Here is a 15,191-nt window from a genome sequence, read left to right on the forward strand (position 1 = left end):
CAACTCTGCTTTGAAAATACAGCCAGAATCTCAGATGCAAATTTGTTCCAATTTTTGTTTTGTTTTGGTTTTGGGTTTTTTTTTGTGTGTTTTTTTTAAAATTTGTTTTGTTTTCAATATCTTGAAGCTTTGCTCCAGGTTTCCCTCTGCACTGTGAAATGCAACCAGTTAAGTGGACAGACACAGCGACTGCTTGAGTCCCCTGGCAAGGCTCCATTTGCAGAACAGATGAGACTAGACTCTGCACTGCTCCAAGAAGGGTACTATCAGCAAAAGATACCAGTGGGATACAAATACAAGGGAACACCAAACTTTCCATTACATCTGCCATACAGTGCCCATGTACAAGAAAGGACTGACAATGAACTGGGGCAGTAACCTACACACCAGAAATACCACAAAATATAGCAAAACTTTAACATAGATACTTGATTTTTTGTTCTGTTACTAGCTGGGCATTCACATTGCAGTTTGAACTTGTTGCAAACGGTTTAGTTTGCAAGAAACTGTAGCTCAATACAAGCAACAAGAAATAAACCTATCACAATCTTACGTGGGTCTTATTAGAGTAAGCAGGTTAAAATAACATTATACATAGTAGAAAATAATCTAAGTAGCAGCTTAGCAAAGAAAAGCAGAAAACAGTGGTAGTGTGGGATCAACTCATGCTGAATGTAGGTTGTGTAACACCTTATAAAATGCTCAACAACTGATGCAAGATGTACAGAAGAAGTATATCCCTTTGAAGGGACATCTGGAGGGCAGGCCAGCTACCACTCTAGCAACCTGTACCACTAGGCACTGTGGACTGTCAGGTCATATCTAAGGGTCACGAAAAGACAGTCCATCTTCCAGGCACTCTCTGAACACTCCTTGCTTGTGCAAGCATTCGAGAATTTAGGAATAATTGCCTAGATTGCAAATGCTCAGATGCAGGCTTTAGGGACGTGGTCAGGAAGAAGGGCTGCCTGACAGCCGGGCAGCAGGGCAGTTCATGATTTAAGAAATGTCAAACACCCCTTCATGCTTCTGCGAACTTGACCATCTTCCCATATGAACTCTTATAAGATCAGCCTCCCTTCGGTAACAGGGAATTTTTTTAACATAAAAAGACACAAAAAGGAAGATGGGTCACTTTGGATGTTCAAGCTGAAGTGGAAAATAAGCTGACACGAACTTAGAGCTAGGTGCCAGACAGTAGGAAATAAACTTCCTGCCAAGAACAGAAGAGAGAATGAGACAGCAATGCTTGGCACCAGGCATGGACCTCCCTCTCTCATACTAGTCAAGTTTCACATGCTTCTTCCATCTCCAGGTGCCAAGTCTGGTCTGTGCTCCCCCTGGCTTGACCGGGGCAGAGGGTGTACAGTCAAAAGAATACTTCCTGGCAAAGAAAAAACCATTCCTGAAAACCAGGTCCACACCTATCCCTAGAAAAAGAATTAATAAGAGCTGCTTTAAACACACCTAATCCTGTGGACCAAATTCTGTCTCCCTCCAACACAGACAAGGACTTGGGCAGAACTGCTCACCTTTTTGAACACTTGTTGAACAAACCAGCCTACCTTGTATACACCAGGTTGCCAGGCTGTAACTCTATGCACAGAACCTGCATTAACTCTCTGAATACCAGGATGAGATGCCACATTCCCCAAGCTCTGTGAGCACATTTCCCCATCAACCATATCAAGGAATCAATGTTGCTAAATCCTTCAAAGGAACCCTTCAGAAAGGAGAACTGCAATATCCCCCTTCTCCCTTCCAGCCTCACTGGAAAGAAGATGCAGAACTTCTCTAAGTTTTCATCTGTGGATTTAAAGGAACGGGATATATATCCTCTCATTTTCTGCGCTTTTAGTAATTTAAATATTTAAATTACTAAATGAGAATATTTAAAAGGTTCCTCAGTAGGGAAAATAGATGGGAGAGAGCTTTGAACAGAAAGTAATGAAGTAAAAGGTCTTACCACTGATTCTCTCATCTTTTCTGGAAGTGGATCTGCTGATGAATCTTCAAATTGTTGACGTAGAAAGTGAGGGACATATTTGCACTGAATAAGGGACCTGTTAAAAAAAATCCTAGTTAGAATACTTCTGAACATGTCTAACAGGTATATATATTCCTGGAGGGCAGAAGAGGGAAAACAGCCTCAGCTTTCCTTCCTCATGTATGCAGTAGTTATCTTATCTCTGTATAGCTGGAGAGTGACACAAACCAGCTCTATCCATGATCAGGGCAGAACTTCCCCACCAAAACGTTAAGGAGTCTCAGCAGTTCAATCAATGTGACAGTCATTTAGAGGAATGAGCAGAGAGGGTACTGTCACATTCATGCCCTTTATTAATGTTTCAGCTAAGCTGAAACCAATATGGAAGCTGTTTAGACCCACACTGGAAAGGCCAAAGAAACCATTTCTGTATAAATAGTATAGTAATCCTCAGCTCACGATTTATGTGCTACCTCATCTTCCATGGTGAAGTTTACGCCACAGGCCATCCCTTAAATATCATTTCCAATCTCCTTAACTTCTTTTAATTAAGTTCAAAGCTGCGTAAAAAAAATCTTGAACCTCTTTTTTTAAAGATTATACATTTTTATCATGATTGCACAATAAACATTTGATGATGTTGAACACATAATCTTAAGATGTTTAACAACCATTTCAGCTGCTGAAGATTTAATTAAGAATGTTATGAATTTGGAAGCTAGATTTAAAGTTAAAATTGATTTAATGTTTTAAGATTACTTCCTTAAAACAAAAGTCCTAAGGAAAGACATGTTTCTGTTTTATTAAAGAAGTTAATGAACTGGTGTGTCCTTCCTGGGGAGTGGGAGAGAAGAATACATTTAAATTACTTCAAAATTGAAAGAGCTGATACTTGCATGCTGATTTGCAATTTACCTCTGTATATTTTACTCCAAGACTAAACAAATCACCCTAAGACAGTACAGAGCTTCACCTCCTTCCATACCGTAACAGTCAATGAACTACACACCACCTACACAAAGCTTTATCCAAGTCTAATTGACATCAGTGGCAGACACAATAGGCTTTGGATAAAGTTAATGGCAATAGATACAAGCAGTTCTTATTGCTTTGCCACATCAGAGCCTAGTAATGTATAAATATCAGATTCCCTGAATCTTCTGGATGGTAAAGAAGGAGTTTCTCAGTTCTTCAGTGAGATTTACTGGGATGCCAGTTTTCCACTAATGCCCTATATCCTTTCCCCCGATCAGAATTTTTTTCCTTTTCCCAAGTTTCTCTGCTCAGTTATAATCTTGAATGGCCTAAAAAGCTCCCCACTTGTCCCTTCTCTCCAGCATTACAGAATTGTGCATCCAACCACCGTGACTTACCATATGCCTACTAGAATCTTCATACACTAAAGAGCCTCATCTCAAGATACACACAACACACCTCACGAATCAAAGGAGAGAACCTGTGGGTTTCCTCTGCACTGTTCTAGGATACGACTGAGCTGTCTGTGAAGCAGAATCCCAGATGCTGTGGTGATATCGACTGCACAAAACCCACTTGCTTGCTTAATCCCACAGCCATATATGTAGATGCCCAGGTGCTTGTGGACCACCACAGCCCCCATGACAGCCATAGAGCACAGTTCCCATGCAGGAAAACTCATGTCTGCCACTCCTGAGCTATGATATATGGGCTTTTTTCATGTCACCTCAACCTGCAGATCACAATTTTGGGACTTTTCTCCTGGATCTCCTTTGTTCGCAATGTCAGCTCTAAATACACACTACCTTTTCTCAGCTACCTCTAGCAGACTGTGTCAGAGCAGAAAAGGAAGGAGCTAATCTCAAACAGAAAGACACAGCCTACCGACAGTGACCCTCAGCAAGAACCGGATTTGAGCTCTCTTCCCAGCACATCAAATGTCCTTTCTCCTTGCCACAGTGCTACCCACTGCACATTCTGCAACTGCAGTAGCCTGAGAGGCCCCTCAGGTAATTCTCTATCCTCCAACATGGCAAGCACACAATCTCCCAGAGGACAAAATCTACTTCAGAGAATTTGGATAGTGCTGTTTAAAGAGCACCAGCCTCACTGGCAATCTGACTGCAGCACTTCATTTATTTACAGGACTGATACCAACCAGGCAGACATGGCAAGGAATTTCCACCTCACCACCATACTTTCGAGATACAATCCCTGTGGTTCTGAAACCCAGACATCACTCTGGTTGTGTGCTGTATGGGGTAATCGACAAACAACATTGCAGGCAACTTACATCAGTACAGATGGGTCACTGCTTTGTCTGCTGAGGTGATAAGAAAGTGCAACTAGCAGACCACAGAAAGCAGAGAACAGCGCTGGAATGTGTTGTGCATCCCAGGGCTCCTGAACAGAAGGACAGAAAGCAGAGTATTTGTAAGTTAGGAATGCAGAACTTTAAATAAATAAATAAATAAAAATATATATAGTAGGCTAAGCCATACGCATAGTGCTAAATGTATATCAGCTAAATTTGTACACCATCTACTAAGGGCTGAAAAGCTTTTCTCATATCAAAGACTATTATTGTGAAAAAGACTGTGATTAGAGGCATGTTCTGTGATCACATTATGTAATTCCTCTCTAATCAGTAATTATCTAGGAAACACGTGAAAGGCAGGTTTTCCTTCCTCTTTAATAAAACACTAGAGGAAAATTCTCATTAAATAAGATTTGAGTGAAATAAACTGCATTGTATTAGCCTAAACCAGGGGTGTCACAGTCATTTTCACTGGGGGCCACATCAGCCTCGCGGTTGCCTTCAAAGGCAACCGCGAGGCTGATGTGGCCCCCAGTGAAAATGACTTTGACCCCCCTGGCCTAAACTCTAAACTGATACGTAGTTACTTGACCTGTGGCCAGATTGCATGCAACAAACGCTAATGTCGCCTAAATCAGGCAGTGGGGTACAGTTCTGGCACCTCACTCTGAAATCTGCTGCTTTGTACGTCGCACCCAGGCCCCGACTGGAGGGCAGCAGAGCAGAGCGGGAGAGCGCTCACCACCATACGTGACATCCTTGCGCAGGGAAAGAAGAGACAGCTTACACACTCGCCAGCACACTCTGGGCACAGTCAAGATGAACAACTGTCTCTGGGTGACGTAAACAGCTAAAATTGGCTAGAAATATTAAGAGAAAGAACACGAAGCTTAAGGAACGTTTACCAAGACCAGCTTCAACTGTGGAGTCCTCAGCTACAAGTTAGGGATCCTAAGACAAACTTGTGAGTCCTGACTGTAAAAGGACACAAAATTTGGCTGTGAAGGACACAGAAATTCAGTGCCCACAGTCGTTTCACTTACTAGGCATGTGCAATGCCTCCACACAACTATCTGAGCAAGTGAATGTAATGTTACCAGATCCTGATATCAGAGCACTTTCTGGACCGGTTTTAAGAGACAACACTTATAGGACCTAGTGTGAACAAGGCATCTTCTGCAGTATGTCTTTTGCTTGAAAAACCTTCACAACTCGTAAAGGACCAATATTTTTGCAGAATAAAGTGGTTTTATTCGTCTTATTTTGCCTAATGATATGCATGATTTATTAGCAAAGCTGACTCACACTAAGAAAGATTTCATTTCTTTCGGAAGCAATGAACACCCGGGAAAGATGAGCTAGTTTGCTGTTAAGGGATAAACCGGGATAAACCACCTGCTACCACGTGAGGTTTCTTTGGAATATAATGGCGAAATTCCCCTTATCCTAAGAACTGGTATCACAGAAGTGAAATTTTAATTCAAAGAATCACCTTCCCCTCATCATACTACTGAACATCACCAAGATGAAAGAGTGCCCAGTTCTACAAAACAAGCCTCCTTAAAACAGGCATTACAAACGAAGGAGATACACAGTATTACTGAAATAATCCAGCACCATTTGTTTGTCAAGTTCACCTTTGCCATCCAATTCCACACTTTGTTTCATTGTTCCTACTTTGGGGCCAAATGTATATTTGGTTAACTTCTCCCATGCTTAGTCTCAGATAAGAAATTCACATTCTTCAAAACACTTTAGAAAACTAAATGTTCTGAAAATGGCTGAGTCACAGTCCAGCCAGATATCCACTGCATTTCCAAGGCAACACAACCGCATACAGATCCACCCAGCAGCTTCTAGTGACTGACTACCCCTTTGCCCTGCAACTTATTTTGAAAGCAAAATCCTATAAAGAAACCAGCAATATATCTGGGTGTTGAAATGTATCAGTAGCCAGTTTGAGAAATCATTCTGCTCTGTTTCTACCATAACACTGCACATGGCTGATTTCTCATATTAATGTTTTGGGAGCTCTTTACTTCCATATTTTCTGTATGTTACACACAGCTGCTGCATTTGGCTGGCCTGTGCTCCAGTTCCAAAGCGTCATTGTCCCCTCAAAGCTCATCTTCCAGGGAGCCAGGAAGGCAGGCAGGACAGGCATCAATATTTGCTATGTGCCTGGGGAGCAGGACTTCCCAGAACAATGCTACACAATGTTGTGCAAAAGATAAAAATCAACAATGGTGTCATTTCTCCAGCACCAGTGTGATGTAGCCTGCTTCATTTTGTCATTTTCCTCCCCAACTAATGATGCCTGGTAGAGCTTTCGATTAAAAAGATGAAGAAAACAGTATAGCTGATAATTGGACAATTCTTCTTCTCAGTGGGAAAACAGGAATGACAGGTTTTAGTCTTGGAAGCTGGTTATTATCTGTCATACTAGACAAGGAGTTTGACTTCCTACTTTACCTCATTTGGTTGAGGCAACATGGAGTGCTTTCATACACAGTTTTGACTTTGATGCAGACACTCACGTAGTCATTTTTAAAACAAGTGAGACGGACTTACAGGGTTAAGCATGATCAAGTGATGAGCCACAACAGACCCAGTGGTCAGGGTGGTGGTGTTCCATTTCAACCACAGAATTGCCTAATCCCAAAACAACCCACTAAAAAGGAAGATAAAGGTGTCTTTGAACTTAAAAGCCTTTTACCCCTGGTGAAGGTGGGGAGGCAAATGTATTTTTAAAAAGTGATGATAGTAGTTTTCTGTCCTATATTATTTATCCTTTTTGCTTCTTTCTTCCTTTAAAAAAAAATGCATGTAGCAAACCCTTATCTTTCAAAGATATGCTAAAATAAATCCTGTATCCTACTTCAGAGATAAAAAGTGCTCTGAACACAGCAGAACCATTATGGTAAGTAGAAACTCTTGCTACTTTTTTTGTGTATTCCTCTCAACTCAAAGACATCGCAGATTGCTGCAGCATTAGCATCATTGAAGGTGTTTGCATACTGACTGGCTTTTTAAATATGGAGACAAACTCCAGTCATTCTTCACAAAGAATAGACATCATCTAGTTTTCCACTCTCTCATGATTTCATCCTTATTCAAGCAATTTTTTGGGGAGGTCTTTCCCCTTACTTCCACTCCCCAGCTTCATCATGGATCTATGCTATTGCTCGTATCAAACAATAGGCAAGACAGCTGTTGATGGTCAGCCATTCCACATGTGGGATGATAAATGGAAAGAAATACTATAATCCTATTTCTGAACATGAAAAAAATTTCTGAACAAGACTGTAAAAGGCAAACCTCCCCCCAAAGGTATGAGAAAATGGTAATGATAACTTGTTCTCTACAAGGTTAACTTGTAGAGAACATAGCTTAACTATATTATCATGGATACAGGCTAACAACCAGGCAATGTGAATTATTCACAGGTCTCGCATTACAATGGTTAGAGACAAATTCTAGGGAGAGATGCCCAACCAGCCTTATTTACCCATCAACCATAGAAAACAAAACATTACTTTCCCAAAACAGCTCCAAAAACCTGACAAGTGATAAGCTACCAGAAAATAGATATTATCACCCATTTCTGAGCAATGTTGTCTTTGTTTCTGTGCACTCCCAACTGTTATCTGTGGCCATAATTCATTGCTGAAATTTAAAATCTACAAGGATGGGACTGATGCAGTTACACAACCAGGTCCTAGTCTGTGATAAGGATTCCTCAGCTGGAGAGTAAGATGAGTAACAACTTCAGGTGCGGGCATGAATACTCATGTTTCACATAATGGTGAGTTTATCCTAAACAAAAACTACAGATGTCTACATCCCTATACAGTGACATACTTCTGTAAGAGTAACCCTGGGCCATATCAGATTCTGCAGACATAATTTACTTTTTCTGTTCTATCTGGACAATAAGTTCATATTATACACAGAAAACTAAGAGCATAACTACTGAAGTTATGACTAAAGTGTGAGTCTGACTATGGTTGCAAACATTGCTCAATGAAATACATGATATCTGACAAGTCTCTCCAAAATTAACACTGCTAACAGCTCTTGCTTGAACCTGAGGGATCTCTAAATTGGAAAGCAGATAAAATTGATGAGCCTCATCTTCAAAACCTCCAACAGGGCTGGAAGTATTTTATGCAATAGAAACAAAGCTGTCTAATAATCCTATACTTCTATTTTCGGTCACTTACATATCCGAGAATTCTGTCTACACACATGGGCCCATTCAGTGCTGGTTAGAAATTTATTTGGGTGGGCAGGCAGTCTTAGCAGAATGAGGGAGACATACGCTTGCAATTCCTTCCCATTATAAAACCCCAAGACAAATATTTCAAAATTATTAGTACACAGATTAAGCCTGTGTCACTGAAAACAGGAATCAAGAAGCATTGTTATTCTGATCAATGAGTTTAAAACTCATTAAACAACAAACCAAACTACATCAATGTGAGTTGAGAATGGTTTAAAATACACAAAGGATTTTTAGTAACTGTCCACTGAAGCAGTAATTTACCAGAAAATACTTTCTTCGGGTATGAGGTAGTAGAAACTATATAACTTCCATTAAAAACAAAATGCATTTACACAAAGCTGGAGGATGCAGCTGTGCTACGTATGAACACATTCACATCAGTTTAATTTTTCTGACCCAAGTCCAAAATCTGAATTTTTTCCAGGCTGATTAAGATAAACTACAAGTTCCTGAAGCAGTTAATTAATTAATTAATTAATAAAAAAGCTTGATGACAAATAATTAACTGGTTCTGGATAAGTTTCAAATCCAAACCAGTTGATTGGAACAGAAGGCAGAAGAGAAGGACTCTCTGATTCCAGGAACCTTTGGGGGTGTGCTCTTCTGCCCCACAGAAAAACACTGATGTGCTGGAATGTTAAAGTCCAATATCAAGATGGCTAAATCCCAGACTGAATATTTGTGGAAGAAGTAAGAGGGCACACCTGACTTTTTTTTTAAAAAAATATCTGTTAAATACTTGGGCACAGACCACAAAACAGATGGAGTGGGAAACAAAAATCAGCACATCAAGCAATTCTACTCAAGTGAAACAGATGACACAGAAGTTCCTGTATCTATATCTGATGGAAGTAATATCTGAGAATAAAAACACCTCCTCCAGAAATAAGAGATAACCCTTTCATATATCAAAGCTAAGGTAGTTATTAGAGTTGCCAATTTCTGTTCAAGATTACAGGACTGAAACTGAGATCAGAAATAAAGCCAGGCTGAAGTGAAAGCAGATAATTTTAAACTGAAGTCAGTTATCCAATAGCTTCAAAAGAGTAGAGAGCTGAAAAATTGCTGCTATTAGATGTAACAATCCAAGGAATGACCAAAAGAGGTGATAAATCCATGTCTAGGATTTAAAGCTTTTTATTAAACAGAAGTAAATGAGAGTTCATAAAGGACCAAGAAAGAACTGGAATAAGGAGTGATGATATCATTAAACTGAGGCCTGGGAGATGAATAACATCTCAAAGCGAGCAGGAGAAACTCAAGTCTTCGCACTTCAGAAGCTAAGATATTTATCTTCTCTCTTGTCCAAAATCAAGTTCACAGTATTGTTGTATGTAAGTCTGGATAAGCAGCTTGTGTCATATCCCTCATCACAGAGATGTGTCATGGGATCAGACGTATAAAGAGATGCTTTACAGTACCTTAAAGTTGTAGCCAAACCACCTTTGCATCACTGGGATAACATGACTCTAGAACAAAAATCTATCCAGGTGACTTCACAGAGGGAACAACTATGTCAGACAACAGTTAGTTTTGCACAACAAAATTCAACAGCAATATCAGCTTGAACAAGACACAGGATTTCAGCACAGGCCTCTTTGTCTCAATTCTCAGAGCTTATATTCGCATGTTGAAAGTTAACTTGAGTACTTGCACTGTTTTCTGGACATATCCAAAACAACTGCTCAATTCTTACTTTCGAATTTTTCTAAAATTTGAGTTCTAGAGCAAAGAATTAATTGCTTTGAATATGCTGTTCTAAAATAATTTCAAAATTTGACTGCAAGCTATTGCACATATGTATATATAATTTCTGTTCTACAAAGGAACAAGAGAAACTCACTGGAGAATACAGATCTATTATTAAATGAGCATTATTTTTCTTAATAAAATTTAAAAAACCATGTGGTAACCTTATTATTCTTCTAATGAACTTCTTCAAGAATATCATCTTTCCTTTTAGAATAATTAACGTGCATAGAGAAATGAGGATACACTATTTCACCCTGGAAGATAACAAATAATTAGAACACAAAAGCCACTTAAGGAAGGAGAGGGTCAAGCTTGATACCACTAGAATGGGTCTTCAGTCTGGGCATTTGATGCGAGCAATTGTTCACCAGTAAAAAGCACACAACCATTTTAAGAGATCCATTCTCCTCTGCAATTTATTTCAGGAAATAGAACTCTGCTAGTTACACCTGCTGAGCTATAAGATATTCTGCCAGTAAACAGAGTTTACATTCGAGGATGCTACATCTCAGCCAAGAAATAAGCTTTGCAACCCAGAAATCCAGTGCCAGAGTCTGTCATGTTTCCCCGACCTGAGTCTTTTTGATTGTGATGATTTTTTTAGCTCCACAAATATTGAAAATTTTGTTCTGTTGGTTTTGCCAATCTGACTATACATTAAATGAGTAAAATAAAAATAAAAAATAAAGAATAGCTCAAAAGTGCAAGCGTGGAAGACATGCTGTTTCCATTTTGACGAAAACCATATACTTATCACCGTTGTGCAAACATCTCAATGAAACAGACTATAGTGTTTGCTCAGTTTTGAATTAAACTCTGCAGTTTCTGCTGCACCAAAAATCCAAACCTTCATGTGAACAGGATCAGGAGTTGTTGCTCACTACATATCAAAACAGTTCTAGTTTCTTACAGGGGTATTAGACCACCTTTCATACTGGTCGTTATTCAGGATCAGATTTTTGTCTCGCATTTAAGCCATTTCTTACTCCTCCTCCACCAAACAAATAATAATTTTCTTGTAATATTATCGACAACAGTCCAAAAGGAAAAAAATCTCTGGACCTGACTGAAGAACAAGGAGGGTTAACGCAAGTGCTTATTTCATAAATTGTAGAAGAAAAAATGTATGAAATTTCAAGCACCTCAGTAGACTGAGATTGTGAGCCAAAGCAAGTGGAATCATCTTTACACGCTTTAAATTGACCTCCTTAGAAGTGCCTTCACAAGTACAGTGCCATAAAAATTCAAATTAACTGTAATTTCTGTGTGAACAGAAAGTCTGCACTTAATATTGGTAATTTATAACAGATATCTTGTAAATCTTTCACAGCACTCTACAACTTCAGGGTAGCATTAAAAGCGTATTTCCAAGCAGTTTGAAGTCTAATCCACGAGGAGATTGCTTATCTACAAAGCCACCTGCATGCTGTAATTTAAAGCATTATTCTAAGAAAGGAGTTTGTAGAATATTTTAAGAGGCTTTTCTTTAACACTATTTACAAAATTATTTCTTTAAGTATCCATCACACAAGTAGTGAATCGCCCTCTGCTAACCTGAGGGGAAAAAATGATCATTTCCCCAGATATCTATCTGTTGAACAGTGGTTTAACTCAATTTCTTCCTTCTATACAGCTCTTTCCATTTTTCTCATTGTTTCTGCCCCCCATTATAGATTTTTCTCACTCTGTTCATCCTTAGAGAGAGATACCTTCTCCATCCCAGCTGCCAGATTCTGAATCACTAATATACTGCTGGAAAGTGGTAGCAGGAATACTAGCTACTTTAGGAAACTGCTTAAGCAGCAGTTAAGCTTTCTAGCAACAAACAGCTGTGTCAGGTCAAACCAGTACAACAGATATACTGGGTGAGCCCGGCAACAGGAGATTCCCTGGGAGTACACCACATGTTCAAGGACATCTAATTTAAAGTGTCTTAATGCAGCACTGCTCAGCAGCTGAGTTGCCATAATTTATTGTGTATGGACTCAAGCCACCCAGGGGCAAGATAAAATGGTGGCTTAACACATTTTACCTTACTATTGGGAGCGATTAGAAACACATGCACAGCCAGCTCTGATCATCTGTGAGAGATCATTAAGGCATTTTAATTGACCTTTTTTGATTTAAGGCTCCTATTCAAATTTTACATGGAAAATTTTTTAAAGCCGTTATAGAGATGCTTGTGTTCCTTAAAGAATTCCCTTAAAGAAACATCGGATCGGCCCTCTCATCTGTGTAAATCGCCAGCCTGAGTGTTGACATGATACATCCTTGGCTGTTGTAAAACCTAATATTGGGATCTCTGTGTGTGCTATGCATGTGTAGCACCACAAAACATCCTCTCACATATGCCTGCAAGATGTCAAGAGCAGCTTTTAAATCACTGCACATCCTGGCACACGCCTGCACAGGCACTGACAGCATCTAGTCTGTAAGGAAACGCTGTCAAAAGGCTGTCCCTTGAAGGATAAATTTATCACAAGTCTAAGATGAAATTCTGGTCTTGCTTGAAGACCAGACTTGAAGGCAATCAAAATTGCATTGCTATTTTTTAAATAAAACAAAAAATGCAGAGGATATATATATTAACTGCAAAAAAAAAAAAAGCTTTAGATTGAATATGTCTCAAAATGCAGCATCTGCCAATTAAAGAAAAAACAACACCCCAAAATTCGGCATTCTTGGGAAGGGTGCATAGAACAAGCTAACCAGCCTTTTTGTCAGCATATGATACATGTAAGAGGCGAACAGTCACAGGTATTAGACACGTTTATTCCAGTATTTCTACTACAGTTTCAATCCATTTCAGTGTAGCTAATATGCAGAACCCGAAGCATGGCTTGTAAAGCTTATCTTGATAAACAACAATGACAATGTAGCACCAACCATTGCTGGTCTCCCTAGGTTATATGAATTTTGAGCTTGAAATTTCGAATTTTTGCAGTGTTGTTTTCCGGCTTACCTTCACTGCACTGAAGCAGAAAGCATATAGGACAATCAGAACCACAAAGCTTCGGGAAATGCTGTATAGTGCAGATACAAACCCAGCAGCAGCTGAAATACAGACATTACACGTTAGTTAAATTCTTCCTAAATGAGAACATGCAATCAAAGGAAAAAAAATGAAACAGCTCTTGCATCACAAGAGGTACAGAGATTAAAATCTGATACCACAAAGCTAGTTGTTGAGAGAACACCTTCAGTCCCCCAATAAGCTCTCAAAACTGTTTACAGAGAAGACTGAAAGCCCGATGCCACTGTACTCCATCTGTTTTCTGCTGACCTGAGGTCCCGAGGAGGAATGAAGTGATCTCCAAAGCTGGCAGTTTTCTAGTCAGACCCCATGTGGAATTTTCTTCCTTCCCTTTGCTCCTGAGACACAGGCTCTGGTGTCATCCAAAAGCATCCTAACTTGCTCAGTCAGCCATGATTTGCACCATAGTAAGATACATGAATGAACTTCAAGGGGGACACAGAAGGATGCCAGCTAATCTCCTGCTATAGCCTCCTTCGAGAGCTTCCAGAAGTAGGGTAGGAAAAGCTGTCAGAATTAGGAGTTCAGCAGTCTCAAACAATGGAGATACAGGGGCTGCAAAACCGTGCTCTAATTAGGGTTCAGCTTACACTAGAATCATCATTACTGATAAGATGAGGACTTTATCCAACATGCTATTTCCTCCAGGTCTGCTACTGTATTTTGAGACAAAAAGCAAAGAACACCCGTATCATCTGTCCTAGTTTTAACCACTCGCCAAAGGCTATGTCTACAGCAATAAGCAGAACAACGCAATAAATGTGAGTCTGTGGAATGAGAAGTGCTGAGGATGTCATATCCATGACATACATGTTTGAGATGCCTTACTGCAGACTATCTCTAGTCTGGTCCCACAGACCATATTAGGGCAATTAGTGTTTGGAGTGCAACAGGTGCAGCCTTACAGTGCACCTGTCTTTTAAGCTTCATCCATGTGGAATCCAGTTTGCACACTGACATCATTCTGTGATGCAAACCAACATGTGGTAAGTGGGAACAGGGAGGAAGCTTGTTTCTGATCCAAACTAAGATGACAGTGTAGGTGCATCCCAATCTTCTCTGTTACTTAAGCTATAATGAGAAACAAAAACTACCACCAAAAAAATTACACATTGTCTCTCACGGGCCTTGTTCAATCTCTTAACAAAATAACACTAAAAAACCCCACCCATCCAGTATCTTGTGAACATGCCTTACTATGGAACAATGAGAACATTTTATTTTTATTTTTTAAATTGAGTTTTAACAGATTTAAGTTTTTCTTTTTTATAATTATAGTAAAGATTCACATTGGACATGCGAGGAAAGGGCCCTTTGATGTCAATCACACTCTGCAGCCTATAGCACAATTTGTATACAACTTTTCAAAAAAAAAAAGAAATTTAATCAAGTGGGTCTTATTAGTACTCATCCCACTGGTATATGAAAACCATTAGCTGTTTGAGCCTTAACATACACTTTGCTTTAAAACCCACGATAATATACTCTAATCTAAGATTATAAGCCCAGGACGGGACAGCTCAGACTGCAACTGGCTACTTACCAGAACCGCCAAAAAGCAACATGTCTATTTGCTCCAAAAGATATATACAGAAGGTGTTGATTTGAGGGAAAAGACCAAGAAGAGAAATTGCAGGAAAGCAATATAAAAACACTAAAGAAAAAAAGAAGTATGTTAGAACACAGTCATACATCACAATGTATGGAGAACAGAGAAACATGCATCATATCAGAATAAGAAATCATGGCAATAAATTCTGTAGATTACTCAAGTGAGCATACCTTAACCTTAGAAGCAACGATTACACTTTCTTTCTCATGTATTCAAAATAAATGATGC

The 15,191-nt window shown here is 39.4% G+C and overlaps 1 protein-coding gene across 1 annotated transcript in view; it reads right to left on the reverse strand.

Moving 5' to 3' along the window:
• Positions 1-15,191, reverse strand: part of PCNX2 (pecanex 2) — a 149,383-nt gene that overhangs the window by 83,165 nt on the left and 51,027 nt on the right. Inside the window, exons 14-17 of the mRNA XM_065631048.1 lie at positions 14,895-15,005; positions 13,280-13,371; positions 4,257-4,366; positions 1,967-2,063 (exon numbers count right to left, since the gene is read on the reverse strand). Coding sequence (XP_065487120.1) covers positions 1,967-2,063; positions 4,257-4,366; positions 13,280-13,371; positions 14,895-15,005 — 410 coding nt within the window. The remainder of the gene's footprint in view (positions 1-1,966; positions 2,064-4,256; positions 4,367-13,279; positions 13,372-14,894; positions 15,006-15,191) is intronic.

The sequence above is a fragment of the Caloenas nicobarica genome, chromosome 3, assembly GCF_036013445.1.
Source record: "Caloenas nicobarica isolate bCalNic1 chromosome 3, bCalNic1.hap1, whole genome shotgun sequence".
Lineage (NCBI taxonomy): Eukaryota > Metazoa > Chordata > Aves > Columbiformes > Columbidae > Caloenas > Caloenas nicobarica.